The sequence below is a fragment of the Malaya genurostris genome, chromosome 3 (assembly GCF_030247185.1).
Source record: "Malaya genurostris strain Urasoe2022 chromosome 3, Malgen_1.1, whole genome shotgun sequence".
NCBI lineage: Eukaryota > Metazoa > Arthropoda > Insecta > Diptera > Culicidae > Malaya > Malaya genurostris.
The window spans coordinates 163730950-163749848 of record NC_080572.1 but is presented as its reverse complement, the minus strand read 5'-3'; the positions used below and the strand labels follow the sequence as shown (position 1 = coordinate 163749848).

Sequence of the window (18899 nt, the reverse complement as noted above, 5' to 3'; positions counted from 1 at the left end):
AGATGTGACATGTGGGATGATGGATTGGGTTGAATCATATCTGACTGGTCGCAGTATGACCGTGAGAATTGGCGACTGCGTTACTCCATCATTCATCGTGAGCTCTGGTGTTCCTCAGGAAAGCTATCTAGGACCATTCATATTTCTGCTATATCTAAATGATCTGAATTGCGCATTGCAATGCATGAAGCTATCATTTGCCGACGATTTCAAACTGTTTCATCTCATCAAATATCTGAAAGACTCAAACTTCTTGCAGTCACAGTTGGATGTATTTTCTAACTGGTGCAACGTCAACAGAATGGTTATTAACGCCTTCAAATGCTTCGTTATCTCCTTCTCTCGTAAACGAACCACGATCATGTATGATTACACTATTTCGCAAGCTGTACTAAAACGGGAGACATCAATTAGGAATCTAGGAGTACTATTGGATTCAAAACTTAGTTTCAAAGATCACATAGAATATACCCTCTCTAAAGCATTAAAGATGCTAGGATTCATCTTTCGCATCTCAAAAAATTTCAAAAACATATACTGCCTGAAATCGTTATATTGCGCTCTAGTTCGCGAGTATGCTGTTGTTGTTTGGGCACCATATTATCAAACAGATAAGCTACGCATTGAAACTGTTCAGTACAAGTTCATTCGTTTTGCTTTGCGTCGCCTGCCCTGGAGAGATCCATTTAATCTTCCAAGCTACGAAAATCGTTGTAAACATACACTTCGATTTGCTATCTGTCCGCCGTGATACACAAAAAGCTGTTTTCGTCGCGGACCTCATCCAATCTCGAATTGATAGTGCAGATCTCCTACAACAGCTAAGTTTTGACATTCTTCGGCGTAATTTGCGATTTAATCCCTTTCTCAGAATTACTCGTGCTAGAACTAACTATGGGTTCATTGAACCGTTTTCGAGTATATGTCGCGTATTCAATACTTGTTCTGATGGATTTAATTTCAATTTATCTCGTAACGCCATTAAAACCCGTTTTCTCCAAATATTTTCCTGGTAGTTTTATTAGGATAATTAGTCAATATGAATAGTTGTTAGTTAGCTTTGTAGTTTAAATAAGGGTAATTTAAGATTTCGTTATGTATCATTTGGTCAAATGTTATTTGTTGATACAAAAGATTAGAAGGTTTTATGCCTGCTGGAGAAGGAGAACCAAAATCTCAGCTCCAGCTTTTCCCTTACTCCTAAATAAACAAATAAATTAATTAACAGATGGATGAAAAAGAGATGACCAAGATAATTACTTTAAATTGACCCCCCAAATTTCCAAAAGCAGCCCTCGGGGATTGTTGTTTATCATTGAATATTAAGACTTATTTGTACTGAAGACGTCCAAAATTTAATAGCAAATCCTTAGGGATTATGATTATCGAAAGTAATAAACTAATTTTGGACGTTTGTCCATAACCTACTTCACCGCTAGTGATACTACTTAGTCGTGTTTGATGAATGTTCGTAGCAGGAAAATGACAGGATCAATTTTCGATTAACGAATTAGCGATAAAATGAAAAATACTTGGACATTCGAAAGTTCAAATTACCCTTTTATTAAATATTGTGTCCATTAACTTTGACATGAACGCTATATTCGTTCAAGAATTGTATCAAAAGGCCTCTCATTCGTCGAGCCACCACATCGGTTTGCTTAGTATTCAGTCCTGAGAATCAATATTCTGTTCTAGCGGAGTGAACATGAGGAGTGATTATACCAGTATTCTTCTTATCGTTAAAGCCAATGTATAAAACAGCAGATCTCACAACTAATGGTTCTTACATGCCACGATTTCTCCTTCAGGTATGATATTCACGATTCGCATATGGTAATTCGTCAAGTAATCAAAAGTTCGGAAAATGAAATGATTTGGCTTAAGCAGCTTACAAATGTCATGAATACCATCCGTTTTGAAGTAAACCACTCTTGAAAACTCACTCGAATCGGCTGAACAAACGTCAGCATGCTAAATGCAAGGAAAATATTTTCATCTGAACTCATTATTTCAACAGCAGAATCCTATCATTGATACGTAAAAAAATCGTTACATAATTTGATTTGTTCAACTCACGCCCACGATGGCCAACATAATTCATCTAACTACATCTCCACCCAAATCTACTCGTTGCGCGCCAAACGATTTTCCAAAGATCTAGTATTCTTTTCTTCAACGGCGAAATACTGAGCATCTCCTTGCGCGCCAAACATCAATTGTAGATCTAGCAATCATTGGCGACTTTTTCAGTGGAAAATTCCATTGTCCATACAAAATAACTTTATTGGTTTTTCCCACTTTTCCGGCAAGTTTTCCTAATTTTTTTGATGTACGAACCCGGTGGGGGTAAAAACTGATCAAACGAAAAAAAAAGCATCTCAATCCGTCCATCCGTTCTTACGTGATGCGATTAAAAAGAATGATCTCTGCATTTTTATATATATAGATTTATAACAATAGCTACCATAATCTCCCTCATCTTTACTATACTTTCGATGTGAGAATTATGAACACGCGAAAACTAAAATAGATTTCTAGAGTACAAGGAAGATTACGTGTCCTATATCTACCCTTTCAGTTGACTATGGACTGCGGGGGTCCTTGCGGAAAACATCCTGAAATCGAAAACGCATAGCTTGATGAAAGTCAAAACGATTATATAACTAACGGGAATTTGCTGTGAGTAAGTGATTGTTATCGTCATTCCAAAAGTGGAATCCACGAGTTATTCGCAAACATGCCCCTTTTATGTCAAGACGCTTTAGAGAACTATTGAGAACCTTCCTCTATCGCGAACCCCACAATATAAAATCATTGTTTTCGGAAAACATCCGATTTTCACTGTATTACGAAAATTACATTGTAAATCATATGTTTTCCACTGACACGAATGCATCAAAGATAGTAAAGTGTCATTAATCAAAATTAAAAAAAAAATTTTAAAAAGTTTGAAATAGCATCGTCGTTTCCTCAAAATTATGACACATAAGTTAGAGAAAACGACGATCCAGTACATCAACCTAGTTTATGCACCAATAAAACAAAAAAAAGAATCTAATTTGCCAACACGTAGGTTTTAAGATCGGTTATTTTTACCACGATGGCAAGAGTATAGAGCTGACAGGTCGACAAAAAAGGCATTTTATTTATCAATGTATTCTCCTTAATTAACAATACAACTATTCCAACTCAGTTCGTGCTCGCATCTCACCCAACACAGTCGAAAATCGTTTGCGGTCGAAGCAAAAAAAAACAAAGACAATACAGTGCAGTGAACAATAGAGTGTACGGAATGGTCAAATACGATTTAATAAAGCCTGAAACTTGGCCAACAAGACCAAATTCAATTTGTATAGATTTCAAGCTATGCAAAGTTAGACCAGCAGCAAATGAAATTGAAATCTTACTTAAAGAACGAATGCATCTAGACGCTAATAATGTAACTGAGATTCAATTCAACAAGGTGTCTAACTGTGTGTACATTATGTTTAACCGTGAAAGCGATGCAATTGCATTCGCTTCGGTTAACAACGAGGTGCACAGCGTTGAGTGTGACAACATTAAATACAAAATTCCTGTGCACATGATGGACAATGCCATACAAGTATGCGTGCATGACCTTCCCCCGTAGATCAGCGATCAGTCCGTTCGGAAAATCATGTCGCACTACGGTGAAGTTCTTTCCCTCGAAAGAGAAGTATGGCGGAATTTTTCCCCCGGCATCCGGAATGGCGTGCGAGTAGTACGTATGCAACTACGTAAGGCAACTCCATCTTACATCATTTGTGGTCAAGGTGGGACACATCCGTGTAAAACGCTGATTACCGCAACGAGCTCAAGACTGCGAACAACAAGGAATATGAAAAGAAGACGGAAATCAACAACAAAACCACCGATGCGGCAATGGAGGACGAGACGAACCACGAACAAAGTGCTCCTCAACCCTCGCAGGAGGGAAATGAAAGCTCTTCTCCTCCTAGAAAAAGAGAAAATTATTTAAAATTATTTATCTTTATTTAAAAAATCGGTTAATTCGGCCACGTAAAGCTTGTACGCAAATAGGCCTGAGTAAAAATATGTTTTAAATAAAAAAAAACTATTCCAACGGCGTTGAAACATGTCTACACCACTTTAATACCACGATTTTTCCTTCACATCAAAGACGCTCCAGTCTCTGCGATGACCTCAACATTCGATGCTAGTATGGTTTCAGCAAGCTTCGTTTTGACGTAAATACGTCTTACTTTGTCCGCAATAGTGATTCGTCAGCAATGCTATCATCTTTTCACCAACTGATATATCATTGCCAATTCAAATTGTGTTGTGATTTGATCATCAGTTGCATATTTTATGTCATATGTACACAGAAAGAAAAGATAAAACTTACACGACATGTAAACCGATAGTACTATGAAATAGACATAAGTTGAAACGAAAATCTGATTTAAAACCATGATTGATGTAAAATTACATGAAATTTCATTTAGTTTTTCATTGAACAAGACTGAATATTTACAAACCGCTTCGATTTGTAATGTAAATTTCCATTCAATTGCCTGCTCCAAATATGTGCATGAAAATAAATGTAAAACCACAAAATATTTTTATCTGTGTACGTGAAAGTAATGACATTGTAAGGAAGCATGTAACCACCGGGTGACGCACACAAATTTTCTTTATAAACTTACAATCAAGGGTGCGAAAATTTGACATTTTATTAAACCTTCGCCAAGCATAAGACAGTCACTGCCAACGACACACGACAACAATATTGAGAGCAGTAAATTTTGTCGCACTCTCACAGTAGTCAAAGCCACAGCGTTCGTTTTGTGGTAGTATACGTTTATGCTGGATAGGCAGCTGCTGTATTCGTTTTCAGTCACGGTCTTAGAGAATGTCATGAGCTTAAAATGTCATGACGTTTCCATAACTGGACTGTCATATCCGCTGTGAGCGCTCTGTAGCTATAAATTAAGTCCGAACGACGGTGTTTCAATTACCAGTTCAATTACGGTTTTGAGCAGCGTTAAGTAATTCCCATGCGCAAATATATCATCCTCATATTTATATCTGCTTTGAAAATTGAGATAAAAGTTGGCAATCACAAAGCTTGTTCATGCAGATAATTCAAAAATATTGCAACTATTTACATAAATTTTATATACGAAGTAACAGGAGCGCAGCATTTGTCTTTCTAGTATGACGCAAACACAAGAAATATTACCGCAGAGACTGCGCTTCTGTTACTTCTACAATTCTAGTTTACGATAAACGGCGTTAAATTGGTTTATCGAAAAAGTGCATTTCAGTAAATCAACCAGCTGGAAATAAAACAAAATCACACGAACTGCCAAAATTTTTCAAACAACATTGATGATTTTATAGAATCTGAATGTAAAAATAAAAGACAACGGACGAACTCCACTTCCGTTGATTATATGCCGCCTAACAATATTTACGATATTCTTCCTGAATCTGATTGTAGCGACATAGAAGAAAAATCTTCAAAAATTCCCGAAATGGACTCCTGAATCTGATTGTAGCGACATAGAAGAAAAATCTTCAAAAATTCCCGAAATGGACGCTTGTCGTTCTGGGAAGAAACAACAATCTATGCCTTCAGTGACGGTGATGATCTCCGACTTCAAAGCGTTCCGTGCTGAGCTTTCTACTTTTCTCCCGTAAGTAAAAGTCTCATTTCAAATCAGACGAAGAGGAGAATGTCGAGTCTTGGTTGATGGATTGGAAGATTACGAACGTCTTATTCGGTATTTGTCCGAGAAACTCCATAAATTTTACTCATATGATATAAAATCAGACAGACCCTTGAAGATTGTCTTGAAAGGCTTATCAAATGATCAAAGTACTGATGAAATTAGAAATGAACTAAAATAATTGCTTGGTTTTGCCCCTTCCCAAGTAATACTTATGAAAAAACAGCGAATGGTACGTCTAAACTACGCTTGTGCTTGAGCTTGAGCGACCACCCCGGGTTGCTACTCCGTTACTGATCGGAATTAGCTGAAATTGTACAGGGAGTTTTTAGATGATCCGACCTGGGACTGGTCAATTATCTTTCAATGTACATCTTCTGGTAATCCCAGAATTCATTGATCAGTACCGGCGCCGGCCAGGCCTGAACGTAGATCGTCTAAGGAATGGGAAGGGATGTTAGTAAAACACTTGTTGTTACTAGAGGCCGTATATACTACTGCGCACTCTACAAGTGTCATGGGAGAAGGATATTTGAACGGCTGAAAGCAAAAATCGGATAAGTGCAACTTTGTTCGGAAAACCCGTTTAAGTAATTTTGAATGCAAAAATTTGGATAAAAACATTGAGAGCAAAAACCGGACATGGATTTTGCAATGCAAGAATCGTTTGAAAACATCTTTTCTGCAAGAACCGGACAAAAAATTTTGAAAGCAAAAACCGGACAAAAACTTAACCGGTTCTTCCAAAACAAATGTAAACAATTTAATAACTTTAGAAAAAGTACGTTTCATTTCCCACATTAAAATTCATTGGGAACATTAAAAACGGCATAATGGTATTGCAAACTTAACGCAATGTCGTCGTTGTCAAGGCTTCGGCCATGGTACCAAAAACTGTCATATGGATATACGGTGTTTGAATTGTGGTAAATCGCATTCGAAAGACGTCTGTCCAATGAATGAAACCGCTGATAAATTTTCATGTTCTAGTTAGTGTTGGTGATTGCCGAAAATTTCACAGAAGCTGCTATATTGCTATCTATATTGTATACAACATTTTCAATCCGGTAGAAGATGCTACAAGAACTCGAGTCTCTCAATGCATGAACCGCGAGAGAATTTTTCTACATTCTTTCGCTCCACTTCATACTCTGAGTATTTCTCGGCCCTTAAAAAAAATTGCAGTCTGATAATGATCGCCGCTGTGTGGAATTTACCAAGAGAGAATCGCAAGTTGACAATTATCGCAGAAAATCGAATCGATGATTCAACTTGATGATTCTCATACTAGGTTGCAATATTTCAAAACCCTTGTGTGGAGCATTCACATACATTTTCATAGATACAACTTATTCAAAGATTATATGCACATAGTTAGAATAAGCGGCAATAGTAAAATGATTCTATCGCAATTATCAACTGCCTGTACAGAATCGGATCGCGAAACGAGAATAAGCGACCGTTTGTTGCTTCAGAGAAGATCCCCACAGCGGCGTGCCAACCTTTGATTCTCAGAAATATCATCGAGAGAAATTCGCTCTCGCACTGGTGTCGATTCTATGTTAAATGAGCCATGCCGGGTTTTTGTTGTTGCGATGATTTTCAACTCTCTTTGATGGCACTGATTCTATCGTTGAAGAGTTGCCAGCGAACGTTCTTTGATACGATAAAAGCCATCCTTGGTTCTAGTTGTGATGTAAATCATAAATCCAATTATTTGAAATGTCCTGTCAGGATCGTTCGACTCAAGTCAAATCAACGACCTTAAATTCATAGAACATACCTGAAAAAAAAAACGATACCATTCATAGAATTTATTTCATCGCTGGAGCATATTTGCCATTTCAATGCACCGGTGAACAATAAAATTTCTTTTAGACGGATTCCGGATTTATCACGGTTTTTATTTACGCGGTTTTCGCAATTAACACGGTTTCTGATGAGAGTTTAAAAAGCACTGTCATTTGTTTTTTGAGAAAAATTTAAAAAAAGGGAACAGGTTGTCTGTAAGAAAACGATTATGAGAGCTAATTTAAAGTTTGAAAGTTAACTAAAATCATTCATTTTTTTTTTTTTTTATTCAAGAATATAATGTTTAAGGCACACTGCTTAAGCTCTAAGATGCCAAGGGCTTTTACTAATTTAAAATTTACGACTAACTTAAAACTAGGGTTGTATCATTAAGTAATGTCATATTTGGGTCGCAGTGGTTGACTTTGGCAGATCCAGCCTTCATGTGGTGATCGGCCGGTGATCTGAATATTTCATGAGAGTCTTCCATATGGCGTTGGTGAATATTCATATTGGCCGCATTCTTCGGTCCGTGTGGGTCCGCGGGAAACACCCCCAGGTTACGAATACCCGGCGGGTGGCCCGCATGCTGTTGATAAGTTTCCGTGGGCGATGATGGTGTTGTTACAGAAGAAAATGAAAAAAAAAAAAAAATATAGCGAAGTAAATATTGCGTAAAACGGAGTAAAAAGGGGATATGGGAATGAAATGACTACAACGACAGAGATCTAATTAGTTGACATCGAGATGGTGAAGAGACGGGGAGGGGGGAAGCGGAGGTTAGTGACAGCAAAAAGATCTTGTTAGTTCCGATGAAGATGGTGGACAGATGAGGAATCGGGATAATCGGCGGAAGTTAGTGTCGAACCTGCAGTTGAGAAATAATTCTTAGCCACAGTTGAAACAACGTCGATAAATAGGAGGAACTTTCTAAGCCAGATGTAACAGATTACACTTGTATATTAATGTGTTTGAGGAACTGGTATATGAGAAGCATATATGAACTATCCCGACTCGCCAACACATCCCGAACCGGAACCTCAGGCGGTCTACCTCGGGCCCTGAGGGATTCCAGTAGCTTCGACCTGGCGTCGCGATACTCTACGCACGACCACACGACATGCTCGATGTCCTGATAACCGTCGCCACAGGTGCAGAGCCCGTTCTCCACGATCCCGATACGCCGGAGATGTGCGTTGAATGTATAGTGATTTGACATGAGTCGTGACATAACGCGAATGAAATCACGACTCACGTTCATCCCCTTGAACCAAGGTTTCGTCGATACCTTAGGGATAATGGAGTGTAGCCATCGTCCCAGTTCGTCATTCGTCCATGAAGTTTGCCAACTTTCGAGAGTTTTCTGACGAGAGATACTGAAAAATTCATTGAAGCAGATTGGTCTTTCATAAATATCACCTTCTAATGCGCCCACTTTAGCCAATAAGTCAGCCTTTTCATTGCCCGGAATGGAACAATGCGAAGGGACCCAGACTAATGATATTAAATAAGACCGTTCAGATAAAGTACTCAAATGTTCCCGTATTTTCCCAGGAAATATGGGGGATACTTTCCTGGCTTCATTGCCCGGAGAGCTTCTATTGAGCTTAGACTGTCCGTGACAATGAAGTAATGGTCTTTGGGCAAGGTTTCAATGATCTCAAGGGTGTACTGAATAGCAGCTAATTCTGCGACGTAAACTGAAGCCGGATCATTGAGTTTGTGAGAAGCGGTGATGTTTTGATTGAAGATGCCGAAGCCTGTGGACTTGTTAATGTTTGATCCGTCAGTGTAAAACACCTTTTCACAGTTGACTGTTCTAAATTTATTATAAAAAATATTTGGGGCCACTTGAGGGCGCACGTGAGCCGGAATTCCACGAATTTCTTCTCTCATGGATGTGTCGAAAAACACAGTAGAATCAGAAGTATCCAAGAAATGAGCACGGTTGGAAACAAACGAAGAAGGATTAATATTCTGAGCCATGTAATCAAAATACAAGGACATAAAACGGGTTTGAGAATTAAGCTCAACTAACCTTTCGAAATTTTCAATCACCAGAGGATTCAAAATGTCGCATCGAATGAGCAAACGATATGAGAGATCCCAGAACCGGTTTTTCAATGGGAGAACACCCGCCAGCACTTCGAGGCTCATCGTATGAGTCGATTGCATGCAACCCAAGGCAATACGCAAACAACGATACTGAATTCTTTCCAGCATGATGAAATGAGTGTTCGCCGCGGATCTGAAGCAAAAGCATCCGTATTCCATCACGGACAATATCGTTGTTTGGTACAGCCTGATCAGGTCTCCTGGATGGGCACCCCACCACGACCCGGTTATTGTCCGAAGAAAGTTGATTCTTTGTTGGCATTTTCTTTTCAGATACCTAATGTGACATCCCAAGGTGCCTTTGGAGTCGAACCAGACCCCGAGATATTTAAATGTGAAGACCTGAGCTATGGTTTCACCCCCTAGTTGAAGCTGTAATTGTGCTGGTTCTCGCTTTCTCGAAAATACAACCAGCTCAGTTTTCTCCGTAGAGAATTCGATACCCATTTGAAGAGCCCATGTGGATAAGTTGACAAGAGTATCTTGTAACGGCCCTTGCAGATCGCCAGCTTTGGGTCCTATAATAGACACAACGCTGTCGTCGGCAAGTTGTCTTAGCGTGCAAGATGTGTTGATACATTTATCGATGTCGTTTACGTAAAAATTGTATAGAAGGGGGCTTAAGCATGAGCCCTGAGGAAGACCCATGTAACTGAATCGTATTGTCGACAAATCACCATGCGCGAAATACATGTGTTTCTCAGACAATAGATTATGTAAAAAGTTGTTCAAAACTGGCGAGAGACCATGCTGATGCAGCTTCTCAGATAAGATATTTATAGAAACTGAGTCAAAAGCCCCCTTAATGTCTAGGAAAACTGACGCCATTTGTTCTTTACGAGCAAATGCCATTTGAATTTCTGTTGAGAGCAACGCAAGACAATCGTTCGTTCCTTTACCCCTGCGGAAACCAAATTGTGTATCTGAAAGTAAGCCATTAGTTTCGACCCAATTGTCTAGACGGAAGAAAATCATTTTTTCGAACAATTTCCGGATACAGGAAAGCATAGCAATCGGCCGATACGAATTGTGATCGGAGGCTGATTTTCCTGGTTTTTGAATGGCGATCACTTTCACTTGTCTCCAGTCATGTGGAACAATGTTGTCCTCAAGGAACTTATTGAATAAACTCAACAAGCGCCTTTTGGCGGGGTCTGGCAGATTTTTCAACAAGTTGAATTTTATTCTGTCTAATCCCGGGGCTTTATTGTTACATGACAAGAGTGCAAGTGAGAGCTCTACCATCGAAAACGGTGTTTCGTTTGTATTTGGTGTCGCGGCGCGGGTGATCTTCTGTTCCGGAACAGAGTCTGGGCATACTTTTTTAGCGAAATCGAATATCCAGCGGTTGGAATATTCCTCGCTTTCATTCGTGGTGTTATGATTGCGCATTCGTCGGGCTGTGTTCCAAAGAGTACTCATAGATGTTTCTTTCGTTAAGCCGTCTATAAACCGACGCCAGTAACCACGTTTCTTGGCTCTAATCAAGTTCTTAGTTTTAACGTCTAACGCCGCGTAATTCCGGTAATTATCAGGTGTTCCATTTTTTCTGAATATTTTATACGCGGAGGCTCTCTCCGCGTTTAAATTTGTGCACTCTTTGTCCCACCACGGGTTGGGAGGACGGATGTTAGTTTTCGCGCCGGGTACACGTTTCGTCTGAGCTTGAGTCGCGGTGTCGAGAATCAAGCCAGCCAAAAACGTGTACTCTTCCTCCGGAGGAAGTTGTTGAGTTCTTTCAAGTTTCTCAGATATCGAGGTCGCATAGCTATTCCAATCAATATTTCGTGTGAGGTCATACGAAACATTGATTGTCTTCGATGGTTTTGAGCCGCTGGTGATTGATATTACGATCGGTAGATGATCGCTACCGTGGGGATCAGGAATTACCTCCCACGTGCAATCCAACCGTAGCGATGTCGAGCAAAGGGATAAATCCAGCGCACTTGGTCTTGCTGGTGGTGCAGGAATCCGTGTCATTTCTCCCGTATTCAAGATTGTCATATTGAAGTTATCGCAGATATCATGGATCATAGTTGATCTGTTATCATCGTGAAGACAGCCCCATCCCGTACCGTGTGAGTTAAAGTCTCCTAAAACCAACGTCGGTGCAGGAAGGAGCTCTACGATATCACTGAGCCACCGATGCCCAACCGAGGCTCTTGGGGGAATGTAGATGGAAGCAATGCAAAGGTCCTTACCTTTGATTGTAACATGACATGCGACAACTTCAATACCTGGTATCGAGGGGAGGTTAATGCGATAGAAAGAATAGCACTTATTGATCCCCAAAAGTACTCCTCCATAGGGATTATCTCGATCCAGACGAATAATGTTAAAATCGTGAAAGTTTAAGGGTATTTCAGAAGTTAGCCAAGTTTCGCACAATGCAAATGCGTCACATTTCAGATTGTTTACTAGAAATTTAACTGAATCTATTTTTGGGATAATACTTCTGCAATTCCACTGTAAAACAGTGATTAGATCCGTGACCTCGGTGGATGATTTAGCCATCGAAAGATACAATCGCTGAAAGAAGGGGCCAATTTGCAGTCAACTGCTTCAAATATGTTTTTACTGTTGGCATGAAAGCAATTAAAATGCTTCTAAGAGGGTCTGAAATATTGAAAGTTGTAAAAATCCAGTCCACAACATCAGAGAACTTTATAAGTCCAGCACCTAGTTGGTTCTCTGGTGGATTTTCAGGGACGCTTGGGGATTTTTTAGTCCCTGGAAGCGGTGGGAATTCCATCTCGGAATTGAGTTTTCCGAGACCAGGAGCTTTTTGCTTCGGTAGTTTGTCACGATTCCCGTTAGCTGTAACTTTTCGAAGCCCTTCGGAAGACATCTTCGAACCCTTACTAGGGAGCTTATGATAGGATTTGTTTGCTCTTTTCCTATAGCTATGAGGGACCGCCGAAGATGGACCTTCTAAAGGGTCGTCAGATTCGCTCTCGTCAGTTGACAAGCAAGCATATGGATTTGTTGTCTGTTTAGGAGGGGTGGCACTTTTAAGCATATCTGCAAATGAACGCTTGGAGTGTTCTTTCAGAGAACGCTTCATCCTATCTCCGCGCAGTTTGTATGCGGGACATGCCATTAGGTCATGCGAACCCTCCTTACAGTAGAGACACTTTTCAGCATTTTTACCGCAAGAGCCATCCGCATGAGCCTCTCCACAATTAGCACAACGTGGCTTATTGCTGCAATGGGTAGCTGTATGCCCAAGCTGTTTGCAATTGGTGCAATTCATTACACGAGGTACAAAAAGACGAATAGGCAGACGAACCCGGTCCAAGAGGAGGTAATTAGGTAAAGCCGATCCGGCGAAGGTCACACGATAAGAGTCTGATTGGGGATAGGACTTTGTTCCATCCCCGGCGATCGATACTGAATGCAATCGCTTGCAATCCAGTATCTTGACATTCCTAAGTGAGGGGTCTTTAAAACAACCCGCCCCGTACTTAAGAATATCCTCGCAAGTCAAACTCGAATCGGTGACCACACCGTCGATTTCGACTTCACGAGCTGGCACGTAGACGCGGTACTCCAGCGTAAAAGGATCATTTTGAACAAGCTCATTAGCCTGTTTTGAGCTGGTAAACAGGACCCTGAGCTTGTCTGGCCGTATTCTATCTATACTTTTTATGGTATTATATCGCGAATACAGGTCCCGCGATATTTTTAAAATATTCAGTTTTTTTTCCTTTGATTTGGTCCGGAAATAGACCGCGTAAGGCCCGGCCGGTAGTGCGAGCCCATCAGGGTAGCTCTTTATGCGGGACTTTTTACTGACAAGGGAAGTCTCCATTTGAACATCGGGAGCGGGGGGGGCAGGTTTTAAATTAGACATAGCGGAACAAAATCATTCATTCAACAACTCACGAGATCATTGAATGTCGTTCCATAAAATGATTAATCAGTCTTCAGATCTTTAATCCCTGTTGTAAATTACACGGCAACGTCTCTTTCGCTCAGTTGTGGTGTATGATGTCAGCATCGTCATTGATATCATAGATTTCATAGATTTCATAGCAATTTTTTTCATCGTATCGAGCAGTACAGTATTTTATACCCATTTGAATAACATAACTCTATTAGTATTATGATTTACACCGATGAAATGAATTGCTTCAGCATGACACATAGTAACACATGGATCAATAAGTCCCGAGACTAAAGCAGAGATGGCGCTCGTAGTAAACCAGTAACCACGTCTTTCTAGAGTACTAGCTTTTGCTTGAAACGGGTCAACATTTTAAGTCGATCCGACCAGAAAAAGCTGAGTTATCGGAATTGGAGTACAGTCGTTTTGTAGTTTGTTTAAAAAATGGAAAAAAACCGAGTTTCGTGTTTTGATAAAACATTGTTTTTTAATGGGTAAAAACACCAACGATTTGTCGGTGGTTCGCCGAGTTTAAACGTGGTCGTACCGACACAAATGACGCGGAACGCTCGGGTAGACCTGTGGAAGCCTTTACACCGGAAAATGTGAGTGAAGTGACAAAAATTATAATGAAAGAAGCTCCGTGAGATTGCTGAGATGACACAGATATCATATGGAAGTGTATTTACTATCCTTCATGAACAATTTAGCATGACAAAGGTTTTTTTCCAAGTGGGTGCCGCGATTGCTTTTGATGGAACAAAATGCACCCTGCCACAAGTCGATGAAAACAATGGCGAAATTGAACGAATTGGGCTTTGATCTGATTCCACACCCCCCATACTCGCCAGATTCAGCCCCCAGTGATTACTGGCTCTTCGCTGATCTTAAAAATATGCTCCAGGGAAAAAGATTTGGCTCAAATGAGGAGGTCATCGTTGAAACTGAAGCTTATTTTGAAGCGAAAGATAAATTTTTTTATAAACATGGTATTGAAAAATTGGAAAAACGTTGGAACCATTGTATCAACCTAAAAGTTGATTATGTTGATGAATAAAAAAAAATTTTGCAAAAAAAATGTTGTTTCCATTGTTAGTCTCGGGCAGGGCTTGCAAATTGAAGCAACGAATATGAACGAAAGGGTTTCACCATCTGTGCTATTCACACACATTCGTATGTCAGGTAGAATTCACAGCGCAACCCAAGCCAGGAGAGCTGCTTCGTTCGTTCATTAGTTCATGAATATGCCCGCTTGCTGAGACCTATGCTTCATGAGGTTAGCATTTGATGAATGGTTCTCATATTGTAGATGCCTATGAGGAAACTAGTTTCATAACTTTTAGTTCCGATGAATGTTAATTTAAAGAACATTGCTTTTAGTGTTTCTAGGATATATACACAGTGTAAACTGCCAAGAAACAAATTGATCGTTTTGAAAATGGGCTCAAATGCAAAACTTCTGCTATAAAATGTTTAAAGTATGTTTGAAATGTGTTCAAATTTGGTCTTGGAATGCGAACATTATGTTAAAAATGATTTCTGTAAACCTACTTTTTAAAAATAAACCGTAAACATTGCCTATATGACTTTGCTTCGCGTCTTGTAGCACACCGCGAGGCAAGGTCTTCTTTCTCGTACAATACTAACGAGAGTGAACCCTTCATTCCATTACATTGTCATGGATTGCTTAGTTCATGTGTTAACTGAGACTGAGAGCACAGTCATTTTACTTGGCAAGGGGAATTGGTCTGCTCAGTAGCATATACTCTCACGCATCCAGTTTCTCTCTAATATAGGTCTCTCATTCAGCTATGTTAAGCAAAGTGTTCACAGCAGATATTTTTTGTTGCTTCGTTCGTTTGAGGATTCACAATACAAGCCCTGGTCTCGGGACTTATTGATCCATGTGTTAATACCTTTTCTAATTTGATCCATATTCATCTCAATGAATTCTTCCCCTTTACTTCTGTCGCTGTGTGCATAGATCTTCATCCAATACCCATGTCTTCCCACACAGTTTAGTTGAAAATGACTATTAAGATCGTTAGTGTTTACTACACATCGCAACTTCGGAATTGAAAAGAACTTACTCTCAAGCTTTATTTGCAATAAAAGTGTTTATGGGTGGTATTATTAGCACTTCTTTAGTCGAACGTTCTAGATTGTACGTACTATCGTTCTTTTGGAAACCGAATTCATTAAGCAGAAGGCATGAGCCATTTAGATTAATTTGCTTATCGTACAACGTGTTTCCTGAGTGTTCTAATTTTAATTTGTCATCCAATGTGTTTTATCAAGTATGACTAGACCTTCTCGTAACCCCAGGCTGGTTTTAGATTTCCGTTTTTAATGTGAAAACAGTTACATTTTATCATAAATAAAACAAATACTCCACGGTTTTTGGAATTATTACGTCAAATTTTCCACACGGTTTTATTTTTGCACGGTTTCCGCAATCAACACGGTTTTATTTTACACGGATTTTTTTAACACGGTACGTAACTCCCGTGTAAAAAGAGACCTTTGTGTAATGGTAAAATACTTCATAATCAACTCTCTGCTGGTTACTTTACTGTTCTTTATCCCAGTAATCCGACTTGCTTCTCTTCCGTGAAAAATCCCTCTACAATTGATCTGGTTCTAACAGATCAAAGTCACTTTTTAGCGAACCGATTACACATGCTGACTTTGACTCAGATCATCTTCCAGTAACATTCAGACTTTCCAACGAAGCTATAATTAATCCAATTAGTTACATATTCAAGTATCATACAGCCAATTGGTTTGAATACAGATCTCACATTGAATTTTAGAAAATTCTGCGGACATCTACACAACAATAGATAATTTGGATCATTACATTATCGAAGATTATCAGATTGTAGAGAATAGAACAGCTATCGATGGGAGCATACGGCGACATTCACGAGAGAAAATGTCATGAGACCTATGACATTTTTCATCGTTACAGTTACGGTGAAGTATAGTCTGCGACTGCTGCCATTTGTGCGATTTGACTGTCTGCTGTTTCGTGTCATTCTCCAGTACCGCTTGCAACCCTGCTTACAAAACTAAAGCAATCGAAGCGAGAGCACCAGGACGTCAGGGCATCTGAGGAACCCAACAAGAAATTGAAATCACGAAACATAAATTTTCCAGAGACAAATAATCTATCTTTGAACTACCGTAGAGATAAGAGCAATATTTTCTTATTTTAACACAATCTTCAATAACTGCAAAATATTGAATTTCCAGTTTTTTGCACTCGCCACCCTGTTATTCCGGAACCGGAAGTCAGATTTATATGAAACTCAAAAACTTTCTATGGAGCAAGAGTGGTTTTCATTTGAGCCTAAGTTTGTTATAATCGGTTCAGCCATCTCGCAAAAAAGTGAGTGCATATTTTTGTCACACACACACACACACACACACACACACACAGATCTCGACGAACTGATTCGAATGATTTATAGCACTGGGCCCCTTTTGTGCTCGGTAAAAAATAAGTTTAGCTTTTCCAGTGATTGTGTAGCCTTTCTTTGTGAGAAAGGTAAATAAATGCCATTCGATTATGAATGCTAGGAATTATTTTCTATTCATATAACAACTACTCTATTTTTTTATTATTTCAGGTACCAAGCTACATTCTAGACTACGTGGTTGTCACAGCCTGGGTACAGGACAGCGGTGTCCATCTGTATCCAAATACCGACATCGGTGGCAAGTATATCGTGCTACCGAACGGCGATTTGTACATCAACAACGCCGGGCCAAGCGATGCGTATAAAACGTACTCGTGCAGAACTGTAAATAGACTAACAGGTGAGTGATACCTGAAGTGTGTGCAGCTAAATCGTTTGCAACGGTTGTAGCATTCTGGGCGAGGCAACACAGAAAAAATCTACTAACATAGATACCGATACAGAGTAGAATCAGAGAGAGCATCCAGTTTTTTTTTTAATTTTGGATCATGGTAACTGTTTCAATGGCCGTCTCCTGTAACCATCTCTGTACGTCGACATGGAAAGAATATTTCAGCAATTGGTAGAACAAATTGAATGTAGTGGAAGTTAGTTGTAGTAATATTTTTTATTTGTTTATCTACGTGTCAAATTTTATAACAGCATTCCATGGTAAAAGCGAGATAATTTCAGAGAATCTCTCTACTTCTGATAAAATAAACAATAAAACATATGCCTATGTCAAGATTTTTACCATAGACAAAAATTTCTGCAATGCGGGACTAAATTACAATCTTGTTCTATTCTGCCATTATTTCAATCGAATTGCAGGCGAAATACAAATTTCAACATATCCAGGTAGAGTAATAGTGACTGAACCTAAAGGACTAGTACAACCTAGAATTAATGTAGAGAAACACTCGCTCAAGCACGTAGTTGTGAATGCACAAGTCACGCTGCCTTGTGTAGCCCAGGGTCACCCAGTTCCAACGTATCGCTGGTTTAAGGAGGTCAAGGATCAAATTATTCCACTCCAGCTGAATGAGCGAATCAGCATAATTTCGGCCGGATTGCTAAAGATCGCCAAGGCCCGTCTGGAGGATAGCGGGAAGTATCTCTGCTGGGTAAACAATACAGCCGGCGAGGAGACAATCCAGGTGACGTTGACCGTTACCGCACCCCTTACAGCACACCTGCAGCCACAAGTACAAACCGTAGATGTTAGTAAGGATGCACAATTTCAGTGTATCATTTCGGGATTCCCGGCCCACGAAGTCCTTTGGATGCATAACGGGAAACCCATTGTTCGGGATAGTCGTATAGAGATTTACACCGACACACCTCGTATCGTGATCAAGAACGTGCAGAAGGAGGATCAGGGCATGTACCAGTGTTTTGTATCCAATGAATGGGAACAGATACAGTCGACTGCCGAGTTACAACTTGGAGGTAAGTATCTGATGAAAACTGCTCAACAGATATGGTATTCAATAAGGTATTATACATTTTTACAAAAGTTTTGTAGGCCTCACACGTGACCGGCAGAGAATTTGCCAACGAAATTAAAACCTTGGAATAAAGAAAAATGCTGCCATTTTTTCTAACCTCCTTTGTTTCGATAGCATGGAAGATAAAGTGGTCTTGTAAATAACATCAGAGTTATTACCTACAATTATGCGCTCGAATTCGATTTTGCTATAGTAGAATAATACTAGCTTCATCATAAAACTAGCTTTTTGTCTCAATCACACGGAAAAGTTATGCTATCCTATGAAAACCTATGTAAAATGTCTGAGCTTCGGCTCAGATGACCGAATAGCTTGATTATGACGAATGCTTATTTATACTCGGTTTTGACAGTTAGGTCTTTCGCCGTGGCATGTCTTGTTTGGGAGTTGGTATAGGATATGGGTTGGGGATTTAGGGGTC

The 18899-nt window shown here is 39.7% G+C and overlaps 1 protein-coding gene across 9 annotated transcripts in view; it reads left to right on the top strand.

Annotated features, from left to right (window-relative positions):
- LOC131437430 (cell adhesion molecule Dscam2) overlaps nucleotides 1-18899 on the top strand; it is a 249507-nt gene that overhangs the window by 212874 nt on the left and 17734 nt on the right. For all 9 annotated transcript variants that reach the window (XM_058606769.1, XM_058606762.1, XM_058606766.1 and 6 more), the window contains exons 7-8: nucleotides 17142-17331; nucleotides 17802-18419. In XM_058606769.1, coding sequence (XP_058462752.1) covers nucleotides 17142-17331; nucleotides 17802-18419 — 808 coding nt within the window. The remainder of the gene's footprint in view (nucleotides 1-17141; nucleotides 17332-17801; nucleotides 18420-18899) is intronic.